Source organism: Parus major, chromosome Z, assembly GCF_001522545.3.
Source record: "Parus major isolate Abel chromosome Z, Parus_major1.1, whole genome shotgun sequence".
Classification (NCBI taxonomy): domain Eukaryota; kingdom Metazoa; phylum Chordata; class Aves; order Passeriformes; family Paridae; genus Parus; species Parus major.
In genome coordinates, this window is record NC_031799.1 from 60,508,500 (window position 1) to 60,523,084 (window position 14,585).

The following is a 14,585-nucleotide window of genomic DNA, read 5'->3' on the forward strand; positions in this document are numbered from 1 at the left end:
CCTGGCCAATAGCACTGCAGCATTTATTCATCTGTACCGTGTTTTAACACACAGTGTCCATGTATGCTGTAGACTGAGTAAAGCAGTAAAGGTTTGGTTTTAGCACTGATATTTTGCTCTTTGTTGTTACATATAATTCTGTATGTATAAGAACACATATGTTTGCATGTTTATGGCACAATGTAAGTAAGAATTCCACGTTTGAGATCAGCTATCCTGGTAAGTAAAAGGCTATGTGTATAAACAAATCTGTTCACTACCTTCAAATATTTTTGTCATGTAATTATATCTCATAAATATCCTCACAGACATATAAAATATATTTTTAGGAAATTTGCCACAGAATGTTGGTGCTTATATTAAGGAAATGGTGTATTTGTGTACTAGGCTCCATACTTACATACATGAAGCATATTTGTATACTTACAGAACTGCCAAATATTTCAGTTCTGTTACTATACAAACATATTGATATTACTGAAAAAAAAAAAAAATCCTTCCACTAACTCTCCTGTTTTTTTCTTAAACTGGGTTACCAACATACCTATAAGAAAATGTGTTTTTATACTGATAAGGCTACATCACACTAGAACTAAGGATACTGTACATCTAGGTAGGCTTGCAGCTAAGAACACAGCTTTTATCAATCCAATTAAATCAGGACTTATTCAAACTGTAGCCTTCACTGCTATCTCCATTACCTGCTATCTCCTAGTACCAAACACTCCACATGAACTACTACCTTGATGTACCCTGCCATTTCCCCAAAGCAGCCCATTTTGGGTATTATCAACTAAACTGTTGAACCAAGTTACCAAACCTTTCCTTTCCCAGATGCCGTACACATGCTAGGATGCACAACATCCATTTCTTTCTTGTGTTTCACCATCAAATATGCAGCAGGCACCAGAGATGCCTGGATGGACCAATAAAATGAACAGGAAATTTGTGCAGAAGAAGGCAAAATGAGATTGTGAACTATAGCCTTTTACCATATTCCAAATTTCCTTTTTATCTCTGGCCTTGGTAATCCATTAAAGGAGCCAAAACTCGCACTTTTGTACAGATAGACAGCTTTGAAAACATTTGCTTCAAACTTCATCAATAAGATTGAGAAGAAACTCAGATTCTGAAAATGTGGGGATTTTCAAAATGCAATTTCAGTAACTAAAAGAGTAACAAGGGATGTGAGGAGAATTTCAAAATATTAGCATTAACAACTTTCTTTTTTTAGACAGGTTCTGTCTGGCAAATAAAGCTGTTAAGTGATTCCAGTAGCATCAATATTATACACAAAAATGGGATATCATTAATAACAATGAAGAAGAAAAGAATTCTCATGGGAGATATAAAATGCATGCGCAACAAGTTAAACCCTCACTCTCCTAATCCAGTCTGAGCCATTTAATTTCTAGGGTTTTTTAAATATATTAAAAGGTTTGCTTTTTTCCCCCCACAAAAACCTTTTAAGAGGCATTCATAACACTGTCACAAAAGTAGAAAGCTAGCACAGATGACTTTGTCTACTGGCTATTGAAGCGAAGGATAGGCCTGATGCCTAATCTGAAGCTGACCTAATAGATAAAACCCTTGGGGTCTCAAATTTACATTTCATAAGCTTAATATTCTGCCTGATTTATGATTTGCCTTCTTAAACAAAGAAGGATGTACTTAACAACTTTACTTTTGTGTGGTTAACTGTTGATCTGAAAATGGCACATAAAATGCATTTACATCAGCACTGCCTAATAGGCCCATAATGATTCTTTATTATGCTTCAGTGAAAGGCAACTGAGTGACAAGTAACTGATTTTGTAGATCAAATAACTTTCTGCCACCCCCACACAGCTCCCAGCTGCTGCACACTTTATATGCCAATACAAATACAGTTGTAAAGTAGACAAATATATTATAACTATGTTATTAAATGAGACACAACACGGGGTGTTGCAAGTATTTGAGAGTTGTTCAATGCCGTGACTGGGAATTACAAGCATGCAAAATCACACTCTAAAGGGGCTTCACTTCAAAATTACTGCAACCTTCCCTCTGTTACTTTTTCATATACAATTTTAGAAGTGATTTTGCTCAGATAATACTTTTTTTTTTTTTTTTTTTTTTCCTGCAGAGGGCTGAAGAAGCCTGGGGCACACTCCCCCTCTATATATAAGAGGTGTTTAAAGCAAAGCATTTCAGTATAAAGACAGATGTGCAGAACTCCTGATCTTGAAAGCTGATGGTGACGACATTATGCACCTGAAAATGCACTCAGCTGAAATGCTGTAAAAGGCTCCCGTGTGCCAAATTTTATTCTTATGTATCACCCTGAAAGTAAATAATGATAAGACATCAGAGCCTGTCTGATAATCTTTGACAACAGCCCTAACCCTGTCATCATGGCCATGGGAGAAACCAGCACACACTCAGCTCTGACCCACCGAGCCTTTTATCTGTGTGTGTCTCCATGGACCAAGCAAATAAAGGGCAACCGGTAATTTACACATGAATCAACTTTCTTGTCAGAGCAGGCACCAGAGACATCCCTTTTCTCTACCACAGCGAGGAAAAGCATCCAGGTTTGAGCTTGTCTCTCCAGAAATCATGCAAGCCAAAGAATGATGTATTGGGAAATGGTGTGTTGGCAGAGGTATGCTCTTCTGGATGCCAGATAAAAAATGGCATCCGTAAAGAAGCAGATAAATACTGGGCTTGAAATAGGACTGACAGCAGCAGTGAGCCTTTGTCCTATTCAAAACATGCAATGTCATACAAACTGAAGCCAAGATACAATCCCGATAGAAGATTATACAAGATATGTGAGTGGGTATCTGTAAGTATTCAGCCTACATTTTAATAAGGTACAAATCTTGCAATGCCTCAGGTCTCATTTCCACTTTCCTGCAGCTGCCTTTTGAAAACATATGCAGATTGTCTTGAGCTTGAAAGACAGTGGACATGGGAATGTAATAAAACATAAAATAATCCATAAACTTTATTTGTGATAAAAATTAGCCTAAAACATTGCATTGTGAAAGTAATCTGTAAAGATAAAGCAGTGCTTGCCTCCATCTTATATCTCATTATGAAGAGGAACTTTTATCGGTCCATAGGCACCACTCATACTCTCTTTCCCACAGTGAAAAGCAGTGAAGCACAGTACAGCACAGTTCTGTTGAATAGTCAAGATCTCAAAGGCATTTCTGTAGTTTAAACCACTGCAAGCCTCATACTGCTATACAACAAAGACAGATGTTTTATTGCTAGATTTGGCATTTTATACATGCCTATTTCTGAAAACTTAAGTTTTTGTGCTCTGTAATATCCACGCTGCTACTGCAGAGATTTTTCTCTGCATTCTTAAAATGGAAAGGATGATGCAGACTGCCGTCAGTGAAAATCTTGAATTAAATATCAGAAGTTTGGTCACCCAGTACTCCAATGCCCCTTTCTCAGCATCAGCAGATTAGGTCCCTCCTCTGGTAGACTGCTGTGGAAGGCTTTCTGGAGGAAGCAGCTCTTGCTTGCAGCTGATTTCAGAAAGACATTTTCCTTCCTCGTTCTTTTTCCACACTACCATTGGTGCTATTTCCCTAAGCCTCATCCATCACGCTCTTGTCTCCATTTCTGTCACTTGTGCTAACATTTGCTTGGAGGGGCCAGGACAGATTACAAAGGTAGCGATGAAGCTGCCATCACTGCCCATCCTCCAAGCAGCTCTTTATAACGGTAGGCACCAAACAAACATGTAATATTTAAAACTATTTAAAATAAGAAAAAATACATTACTACAGTTACTGATGCCATATTTTGCCTTTGCTGAACTTGAAATGTGAAATAAAACTTAATGTTTTTCTTCTTTTAACCCCAAGTACATTTTCTGGTTTTTACAATTCCATCATTTCTTTGGTTGTTACCAACCTGTCTTTTGTTTAACACTTACCCAAAACCATATTAATTTGTGAGGAAGTTTATAGCACACTTTCCTTCCTAGAATGTGTGAGAATACTGATATAGTTCAAGAATGGATTCCACATTTCCAAAACAATTTCCATAAGATAGCCATGTACCTGATGGACAAAACAGGCCTGCCTCACTACTGAATCTCATTGTTCCAGCATTTACATTGTGATATACAGTTTTAAAATTATATGGGTTGGGTATGCACTTGCTTAATAGCAATACAGCTAATATCAGATCTGAGTTTATTAGCATGGTGCATTTTCTTTGAGCACAAATTGATTGGATGTCAATGATTTTTGAGCTACATAGTGAAGCAAATTAGTTCTAAGAAATAAAGTGATACTTCTCTCTAGTGTCATACTAAGTGCTACAGTATGAATTACGCTGTTGATAAAGATGTTGCTATGAGCCAAAACAACTACAAAGACTTAATCAACTTGTAAAATTTACATAAGCATAGTAAGAAATTAATCTTTGAAAAAGTTGCATTTATGTTTCTAAATATATATCCTTAATGGTCATTGATAACAAAGGTAAAAATCCAATATAAAATGCAGGGTCTTCTCATTGACATGAAATCTTATTCTCTCTGTTTTCTGGTACTTGTACTTGGCTCATTTTGTCTGCCAGTGTTGTGTAAATCCTGTGTAACACCCTTAACACCATTCTCACCTGATTTTTTAAAGCCAGCACTGATGCCCAGGCTCACTGACTAGACCACAGTCACAGTGCTCTCTTTTCACTGTTCTGACAATGAACCCCTTCCCTGCATATATTCCTCCTGAATGTGACTGTAAAGATCTTTCTTCATATTTCAGGGCTTCAACCATGCACTCTTCAACTTGGTTCTTTCTTCAGCTCTGCTTTCTTGATCATGTCTCATGGAATTTTTTTTCACTTTCAGAGTTCACAGACTTAATTTATGCTGATAAATTTAACACAAAGAAGAACATTGTTGAGCACTGCATTCAGCTGGCAGTGAATGACCTGTGCCTGTCCTCAAACTAAACTCTCCCCAGCCCTGAAACAGAGTGATAGCATCCAGCTGACTCTGGAGAACAGACCTGGGGAAATCCTCACTCCAGAACTGTGCACAAAGAGTGTCCCTTGGGCACGAGCACAGGTGCACCAACCGTTTTGTGAGGAGCACAAAAGCAGAGGCAGCCACAAGGGCTGTACTCAGGCACTTTTATTTACTAGCTCACACATATGTGAGCTTCCTATCTCCTGCTCAATCTCATTTCAAGCTGCAGTCAACTCATCCAAGTGAAAGTTAAGTGTTAACTTCTGCAATCTTTTTCCATAAACTTCTGCAGACCCACTTGATGAACTTCCTGCTAGTTCCTCAATAAAGCTCTCCTTTGCTGAAATGCATGCAAAGAATGAGAGTAATTAGGCTGCTGGTCCTTTTTCCAAACACTCAGCACACCATACAGTGGTGTTTTGTGGCTTTCTTGTTTTCCAGATTTCAGGATATGGGAGGACTTTGCATTGTGTTTACAGAACCTACAGTTACCAGTTTTCAGGGAAGTACCCATACTGCCAAATATATTGAAAGGGCCATGCCAAGGTCAGGTGTACTAGTTTGAAATCAAACCAGTGAGAGATCGCAAGTCAGAATTATAATTTAATAGGAAAATGATAAAAAGAATAAATGCAATAATATCAAAAACACTGACAGAGTCAGAATACAGCCTGGAACCCTGTTAGGGTGATGGTAGTCGTCCAGATGAGGTGGTCTTGTTGAAGCGTGATCCTCTGGAAGAAAGGGGGTCTGGTCTTCAGCTGAAAGTCCAGCAGTAGCTCCTGTCCTCTGGAAGTCCCGTAGGTAAGGGCTGCCGTGGTGTTCGAATTCTCAGCTTATATCCAGTATGGAATGCTTGGCTCCTCCCTCGGGGAGGAGCATCTCACAATGGGATGGTGAGTCATGAGATAAGGCCTTGATGAGCCATTAACAGAAAACAGTCCAGGAGGAAGTTATCTCTGAGTCATGCAGCAAGGCAGTGGTGGGCCCATTAACAGGGGACAATACAGGGGGAAGTTATCTATGAGTCATGGGGCAGGGCATTGATGGGCCCATTAACAGAAGGTAGCCCGGGGGGGGGGGGGGAGGCAGGGAGCACTGCCTCACCTGGTTTCAACAGTACATGAGGATGGTGATAGAATATACTGCAACCCAGGACATCAGGGCAGACACAGTGCATGTAGTACTGCCAAGCTGGAGCAGGCATCATGAAACTCTGCCTAACACTCAGTGGCTTCCCTTAATAAAATCAGTTGAAAACTGTTGGAAAAACATGATCACCAGCTTTTCACCATCAACACATCACTGTGGACACCTGTTTTGGTAGCTTACCCCATTTTGTTGGTCCTGTCCAGAAATGCCTTTTGGAGGCAGCTATAGAAGCCTACAAAAACTTGTACTGAGCAGAGATGGAAAACAGAAACAAGAAAGAAGGATGACATTTTGTTTTCACAGCCAGGATAGATTAAATACTGATGGCCCTTCTTGGCATGCACATTTAGAGGCGAAAGGTACTGTTGCCCTTCTCCAGCTGCACAACTGTATGGATTTGTATTTCCATCCTTTGAATGTATGTTCTTGCTTTGCCTTGCCTTGACTAGTTGAAGGGAAGGTGTACCTTGCCTTTTTTCCTTTAGCAGAAAAGCAGAGCCTGTCTCAGAGAGCCCAGACCCTCTGTGGGAAGAAAGAGGTAGACGCCTTACATTTATGCTGAACAAACCAGACACCTCCTTTGCAAATACGATTTCACTGATGTTTATCTGTGATGCTGGAGCACAGCAATATGCTACAGTTTCCAAGCTCCCTCATTAGCATTATTAAGTTTCTTTTTTATCTAGAAGATGGCCAGCCTTTCTCATGAAGTTTAGATGTAGCAAATATCTCTCGCCCGTGCTGAGGGGCTAATACACAAATACACATTCCCATGTTAGATACACTAAGGCCATATTCTGACTACAAGTGACATTGTCTTATTTTCTCTTAATGTCTAATTAAAATCCAGCAGTGGACTGAATTAACTTGGTTTGCAAGGGAATCCAATTATAAAATTCAAGATGCAAGGGCAATGAGATGGCATCCAAACTTACATTATTAAAAGACAGAGCAGGTGAGTGCTGTCTGTGAAACTCAGCAACTTCCTTAATCACACAGTCCTCCAATAAAAATTTATAAATGTAATAGTAGGAATATACATTCTGAACAAGTCTGGGAGAAGCCAGAGGACCTCAGCACCACCCTGCCCAGAGTACAAGCACATCCTTCAGGCAGAACTCAGCTCATGGACCAACCCCATTTAATGCAACTGCTCCTTGGAGAAACCCTATAATATGCAAACAGACAAAAGGGCTTCTGAGTTATCCTCTGAGGCTGAAGAAACCTGCTTCCACCAGTGACAAACTCACTTGTGGTATATGACTGCCAAAACCATTTACATTTTAACATCATCTCTGCTACTATTAGCCAGCTATGGTCTGATTCAGCACTCAGTTGAACAACTCACAAACCAGAAAGAAGTAGGACAGGACTAATAGGAAAAAACAATAGAGGAGAGTGCTATTTGTAACTTGGATGGGTTAATCCAAACATTATATATGCAAAGTAATGCTGTATTCCTGTAAGGAATAACTTGAGGCAGTACCTGGGTCAATAAAATGTTTGCAGGAGACCTTTAGCACAACTGTACTGATAAATTTGCTGACAAAGACTTCTGTTGTTTCTTTGATTACTTCTGTCAATAACTTTATTTCCTCATCCACCTTTTCCACCCTGCCTTTCCAGCTGAGCTGAGGATAGTCACATATATAAAAATAACATATCAACAAAAAGATACAAATTTTTATATCCAGTTTTTTCCCCTCAGAGCTGACATAAATGCCCACCATGATTTCAGCAGTGTAAAATGCTCCCGTTTCACTGCAGCTATTATGACCTGCTCAGGTTCACTTCTGCAGCATGCAGACCTTCTCTGCATGTGCTGAACCTACTGCTGAGCCCTTTCTTCACACAGTGTATCTACACAGCGATGGCACTTGAACTCCTGAGAAGTAGTGGAGAGTAGTGGAGCTGAAAACACACACAGGGACCAACTGCAGCTAGTGGCTGTCCAAGATGAAAAATGCTGCAGAAATGTTGCATGCAAACTTCATCTTGGAAAAGAGATATATTTTTGCATGTCAGGAATAACAAGGTCATCATACAGAAAGACTTGCAGATGTGCCAAACTGGATATGTTTCTCTTTTTAATAAGGATTACTGATCTATTTAAAGAACGTCTCAGACTAAGTATTTAGATGAATCACTTGGAACTTTATTGGGATTCATGGAATTTGATTAAGTGCATTTTCCTGTCACTCAGGTAAGTAATTCTACTAATTTTATTCGTAATTTTATTTTATTAATCTGTGACCTGCCACCAAGAATACACATGAAATAGGAATTTGCTCAACTTTTAGCCATTCAAAGTATTCAAATCTATGTTTCTCACATGCATAATCTCTCCCTCCTGTATAGACAAATTATGCAAAACACAAACATTTAACTATTAATAACTTACTAGGAGACCACAGAGAACATGATTTAAAGCTCCATATTAAATATTGTTTTAAAAAAGACAAAGTTATTTGTGAGACAAAATCAGACAGCAATTTATTTAAAATTAGTTCAAAGTGAAAAATATTTACATTTATTTTTATTTAGATGTTAGCTGAAAACATCTCATTAAAAAAAATCTGTTTGTAAGACCAGTAGTAAAAATATTATTAATGTCTGTTCTTGTATCAGAGTGCACTCCAGGCTTCAAATAAATCCCAACATACATTCCACTTTCTTTATTACCCCCTGAATTTTTTTTTCCATAGTGAGTACATTTAAAATGAAATTTAAATACATATTAAAATGAAATTTCTATTTTAGGAATGGAGAAATTCAAAATACTGGCATCTAAAGGGCTTCTTAGGCATTATTACTTGTTTGACACTGAAGGTTTTGTTTTGGTACAGAATATAAAACCATTTCCTCAAGATATTTTGTGTTCAGCATAAAATATTAAAAATATCTCATTTCCAAGAGGTCTGGTGGGAGTTCATGACAGATGCGTTGCATCTTTTTTTAAAAAACTTTTTGCAGCTTTATTGTGTCTAATTAGCCCTGATGATTTACCCATGACAGTATGAACTTCTTGAGAGGAAAGTGGAACATAATCTTTGGAGCAAAGAACAAACATGTTTTTGGGGAAATGGAAGGGAGCAAAAGCACTGACTTGAGGTGGTTTGTAACAAATGCCCCCAAGTAGTCCTGTGAGTTTTCACTTATTTATGCACCACCATATGATCCATCTTTTTGCCTTCTGTGCTACAAACCAGGCTTCCTTCATGCGTCCCATGCGTTGCCTTTGCAATCATGTCGCTGCTTCTGTCTGTGGCTGACAACTAGTTATAGAGGACCAACCATCATGGACGAGCTAAAGGTGAAGCTAAAAGCCTGCTGTGGATGAGGGGAGGCACCACTAATCATGCACCACCCTCTCCAGGCCACTACCTCAAGATTACGGGAGAATCTAGGAACCACAATGTGAACTGTCCCTAAAAATGTTTAGTTTTGCTGGCAGAGCTTCTTTTCTGTTTGGGCCCTGTGTGAAAATACTTTGTCAGAAATCTTCTGCAAATGCAGAGTTTAACAAAGGAGGCTTGCAGCCATGGGACCAAGTGGCCAGGTAGACACTGGAAAAGCTGAACAGACAGACCCCAGTGCAAGAAGGGGGAATGCAGATATCATTTACATTCAAGATGGGTAAAATGCACAAAGTATTTTAAGAGTTTCAATTAAAACATCGCTGGTGTTTTTTTCACCTGACTCCAGCCTCATGTGGCAAGGTCAGCCCTTTCAGTGAGCAAACAGCTCAGTCCCCTCCAGTGTAGCTGTTATCTGCCTCAACAAGGGGAGACGTTTGGCACAGCCTAAAGCTGGGGCACGAACCCTGGCTAAGCTTAAGACATTTATCTGACAGCATCAGCTGACACTCCACAAACACATTTGCTTTCCATGACCTCAGAGCATTCGTGATTAATCAAAAATGTATCTTGGATCTTGAGAACAAGCTACACAAAAAAAAGAATATGCTCTCGATCTCACTTATTGACTCCAGAGGTATATTGAATTTAGAAATAGCAGATAGAATAAAATGATCAATATGTTCTCACTTGTCCATGGAAGAGAAAACTTTATCCCTCCAGCAATAAACATTGATCATGTAAATGTTTTGGAGCTGCTTTCAAGTACAGAGAGCAAAGGCATGAGGACTTTTGAGGAGGGGAATTACATGGAAAAGACACTGGTGTATGTGCACTAGCACTTGGAAGCACGCTGTTAAGAGCAGCGGAGTGCAGCAATGCACCTGAGCCACCTCTACCACTGTGACCATTTCCACCAGTACATATTGCTAACATCCAGTTTGGGAAACACTGTGCCAAGTGATCTTAATAAAACATTATAGAAGATACTTTAAAACTTAATGAAGGCACATAATCTGCTTCAGAGAAAACTTCCTGCCTTAATTTAAATGAGACACAGTTATAACATATCCCCTATGCACTGTTTACAATTTATAATTTATGTCTCAGTTCAAATACACTACTTTCTTCAGTCATCTGCTAAGTTATATGATTAGCATTTGAATATTGTAATATTCTGCTTCTTGATACCAGAGTAATATGATGCAGTACATTTGTATTTTAATACTTTCTTTTTTATTCACTAATAAGCATACCAAGCTCTAATTAGTTGAGATGAAAGAAATCATGCGCCCCACCCAGCCTAATTTGAAAATGGTTATATCTCTGTAAAAACTCTTCACCATTACATTTATTAAATCTCACTCATTTCTGGTTACCTACTGCTCAGGCTATAAGTTGTTTGTGCTCATACTGCACCATCATTCTACTATAGCAAAACTACTGTATGTGCTTCAGTCCCTGTTGGCATGGCAAACAAACTTTCATTGCATGTGCTCTCTATAAAATGGTGGTACTAATTAGAAGATATAAACTCATGCTGAGACATGATATGAATTGGTGTTACGCATCTCTTAAGCTCACAGCAGTATTAGATTTATATTGTTGATGCCCTCAACTAATATTCAACTAGAAACATTCAGTTTTTTAAATCTGCAGAAAAATGAAAAAGTGAAGGTGCTTCATTAAATCAATTCACAGATTGTCAGTAGTCCACACTCCACTAATCTCCACACTCGTAAGGGCAAACAGAAAAAAAAGGGAATTTTTTCCTCAGCAAAGACTGAGAAGAAGAATGGTGTAGTGAAAAAACATGACAGTGTTACCTAGCGTCCATCCATCACTTTTCCAAGGGAAGACCTCCAACTACTTTGGCAGTAGATAAGCAAACATCACCCCAGTTTATGGAGATGGTTCCCCAGATACTGAGTTGATCTCCCTACAGTCTCGAAGTGGCCATTGGCCTATGACCTGGACTGATGCCATTAAAAGCCCCGTTCTCTGTTTACTTTTTAAAAAAAGAAAAAGGAGGAATTTTCTAGTCCACAAGGGCTAGGAAGTTACTCAAGTACCCCAACCTCAGCCTGATTCAAGACACTGCATACATGTAGGTTCATGATGACCCCACTGCTCAAACTCTTGCAACACGAGCTATGGGCTCTAGATATCACAGTTGTGTGTTTTGACATCCATGGTGAAAATGAGCAGAAAATCTGACTGTTCCATATCAAGAAATATTTTTCCTAGTGCTAATGTGCCTTAAATACCTTGTTCCACAGCTGAGTGGCCTGGCACCTGCTGCATAAGAAATAGCCAATTACTGTTCAGTGTCTCTAATTTTCTGATTCAATTAGCATGCTTCAGAGCTTTCCAGTTTAATTGCAAACTACTTCACAGTTAGCTCTCTGATTAATCATTGCCCATCTGCAAGCCATCGCAAAACTTGGTGGAACAAATCTCTGTACATTGGAATGCTGGGAGCTTAGAAAATCAAACTTGTTTTGGTATATAAAGCTTTAATTTTGTTTGCCCTTTTCAGCTGCACTTGTGAGAAGCTCTGTACTGATTGAACAGGAAGTCCAGACAATAATATGCTACATTATGCATATAATTACTGTAAATACAGATGATACTGTAGAAGGTTAGGTGCTAACATGTATGGAGTAGTGGGTCAAGAAAACACATTTGCAATCATTTTCTCCCCCATTATGACAGAAAGGAGGAATTGGTGGAGGATGGAGAAAGAGAAGTATGAGATGGTGGTGTAGTCCCATGGTGGTATTTCTGCAACACAACACAGCAGTACAATCGCCACATGCTATTTCTGATTTAACTTTCAAAGGAAGCCGTTAACTTCCCAAAATCTATAAAGTTCAGAAAGTTGTATTTAATTTCTTATATACCATACCTATACTTTATTGCACACTTTCTGCCTCAAACTGAACACTGACTGTTGGGTAGGACCATAAGATAGATCAGTTGTCAAGGAGGTGCTATATTTTCCTGTACTTTACTACATTCACAATAGTAACACCAATCTGAACACAGATTATCAATTTTATTCATAATTCATTGGTGCACATAAACTTCCTGTCCAGAAGACTTGTCAAAAACATAACAGCATATCACACAGCAGAAAATTAGCAATTCTATTACAAATTAATTATTTTGCACATATGAAAGTATAAACACAATTGAAGCTTAGGGACCCAAAAATTTTGCTTAAAAACCCATGCAACATTCCAGCATGCATTAATTCAGTGTATATGACTGAGGCATCAGTCCTGCTGGATGCTATACGTGCCTGCTTTGAATTAGATTCAATATAATGTAACAGTGCTCAGTTTCCTGCACCATCGAGGACTTCCCTGAACTGGGGCTACCATAAACATTTTGTTTCAAAATACCATCACTTAAGAACATGCTAATCTCCATCATAATTTTAGTAATACCATGTTAACAAGAGAAGTCCTAATAAACCCTAAGAAAAAGATGAATCAGCTCATTAACTTCTCTAGTCATAGAGAAGATTCAAACATTGTAAAATCATGATAAAGATGTTTGGATGATACCTAGTGACAATCACCAGGGAGCCATACCTCCTACACTCTAGCAGAAACAAAACTGCATTACTGACACCTGAAAGAGTAATTATCTAAAGCTATAGTATTGATCATCAAGATGATGCAACCATGTCAAAGCTGGAATTCAGACTTCTCCAAGGTCCATAGATGCTTCAAAGATTTCCAGTCAAAATATAATTTAAAAACCATGCTGTTAAAGCACTGCCTGGCCACCCATCTGGCTGAATAAAAAACCTTACAAAAATTGGTCAAGAAATTCCTGATGTGAGCACTGCCACCAAAAAAAGTATGTTTGCAAACACACCTGAATGCTGGAGACACAAAACAGGTGTCTGCAGACCTTTCCCATGCTTTTGTCATTTTCCCAAAAACATTTTTCTAAGCAAGATAAGGTAAATATATGAACTTCCAAGAATAGTCTATGTAAATAAATGAACCTATGTAACATAATGAACTATACAGACACTGCAAACAAAAGCCACAGTCTTTCATGCTGTGACATGCCAGTTCAGTATTTCTGTGCATGTAGGCAGCATACTAGAGTAGGGTTATGTAGCAGACGTAGCATATACAGATTACAAATTTAAGATGTCTTTCAAATCATGCTGAGGAACATGCTTCTACTCTGGGAAAATAAAAAAATAAGCTTTGCTGGTCTGTGAAAAAAAAGAGTTTTAGGAGTTCTGCATTCTTTTCCAATTTAGCTTGTGTTTCTTAAGTTATCACACCCTGTATTATCTTTTTTAAATGAACCACAAGGTTATCAAATTGATCTCCTCTATTATGACCAGTTTGGCATGCAATCAAAGAATTTAGAAACAAAGACAAAAAAAGTGATGTTTTTAACATTTCCAAGACAGTATCTCCTAAATCTGTACAACACTGCTGAAAATTTCAGCCCCACAATGGCCACTAATCAAGGCAAGTTACATAGCTAAAGCCTGATAATTTGCTCCATTTTTGTACTCAGTTTAGTGAGTTCTGTGGGTTCTGTGCCAGGTTACCTCAACAGTCCTGCATGCAAGGCTATGTTCTTCCCATCACTCCCTTGACAGTTTACTTGTGTTTAAACCCAGTTCGTAACTGCCTTCCCAATGTGGACTGGTTTCCCATTCTGCTTCTTTATTCTGAATCAGAAGAAGCCAAAGTTATGTTAATGTGCTTAATGCCTCTGACTCAGATGGAGGAAAGTCTGCAGGCGCAGAAACTTGACCATCACGATCTCCTGGACCACCTCGTGGAGGCTCAGCAAGGACTGCACAGCAGTGGTGTCTGGAGAAACCAAGGGACACAGACATAAATAGTGTTGCCTGGGCCTGTCTGAGTTACAGCTGATCCTGAGAAGTTTTGCTGGGGTGTGAAACACCAATCTGCAGACTCATAGCTCTGATGAAAGGCTCCCTGCCTTATGAACATTGCCAGTAAAACAGGTAACTTTCCCAGTCTATCTGTTTGGGTTCCTTGCTCTGGAAAACTGTGCGATCATCTTATAAAGTATTTACTGAGTTT

General features: G+C 38.8%; 1 protein-coding gene across 5 annotated transcripts in view; it reads right to left on the reverse strand.

The window, feature by feature from the left end:
- The window catches only part of FAM172A (family with sequence similarity 172 member A), a 259,299-nt gene that overhangs the window by 21,775 nt on the left and 222,939 nt on the right, over positions 1-14,585 (reverse strand). The window contains exon 12 of one of the 5 annotated variants that reach the window (XM_033520477.1): positions 12,532-14,348. The exons of the other annotated variants lie outside the window; for them this stretch is intronic. Within the exon in view, the coding sequence (XP_033376368.1) occupies positions 14,239-14,348 (110 nt within the window). The 3' untranslated portion in view covers positions 12,532-14,238. Of the gene's footprint in view, positions 1-12,531; positions 14,349-14,585 lie in introns of those variants that run through there. 5 annotated transcript variants of the gene reach the window in all.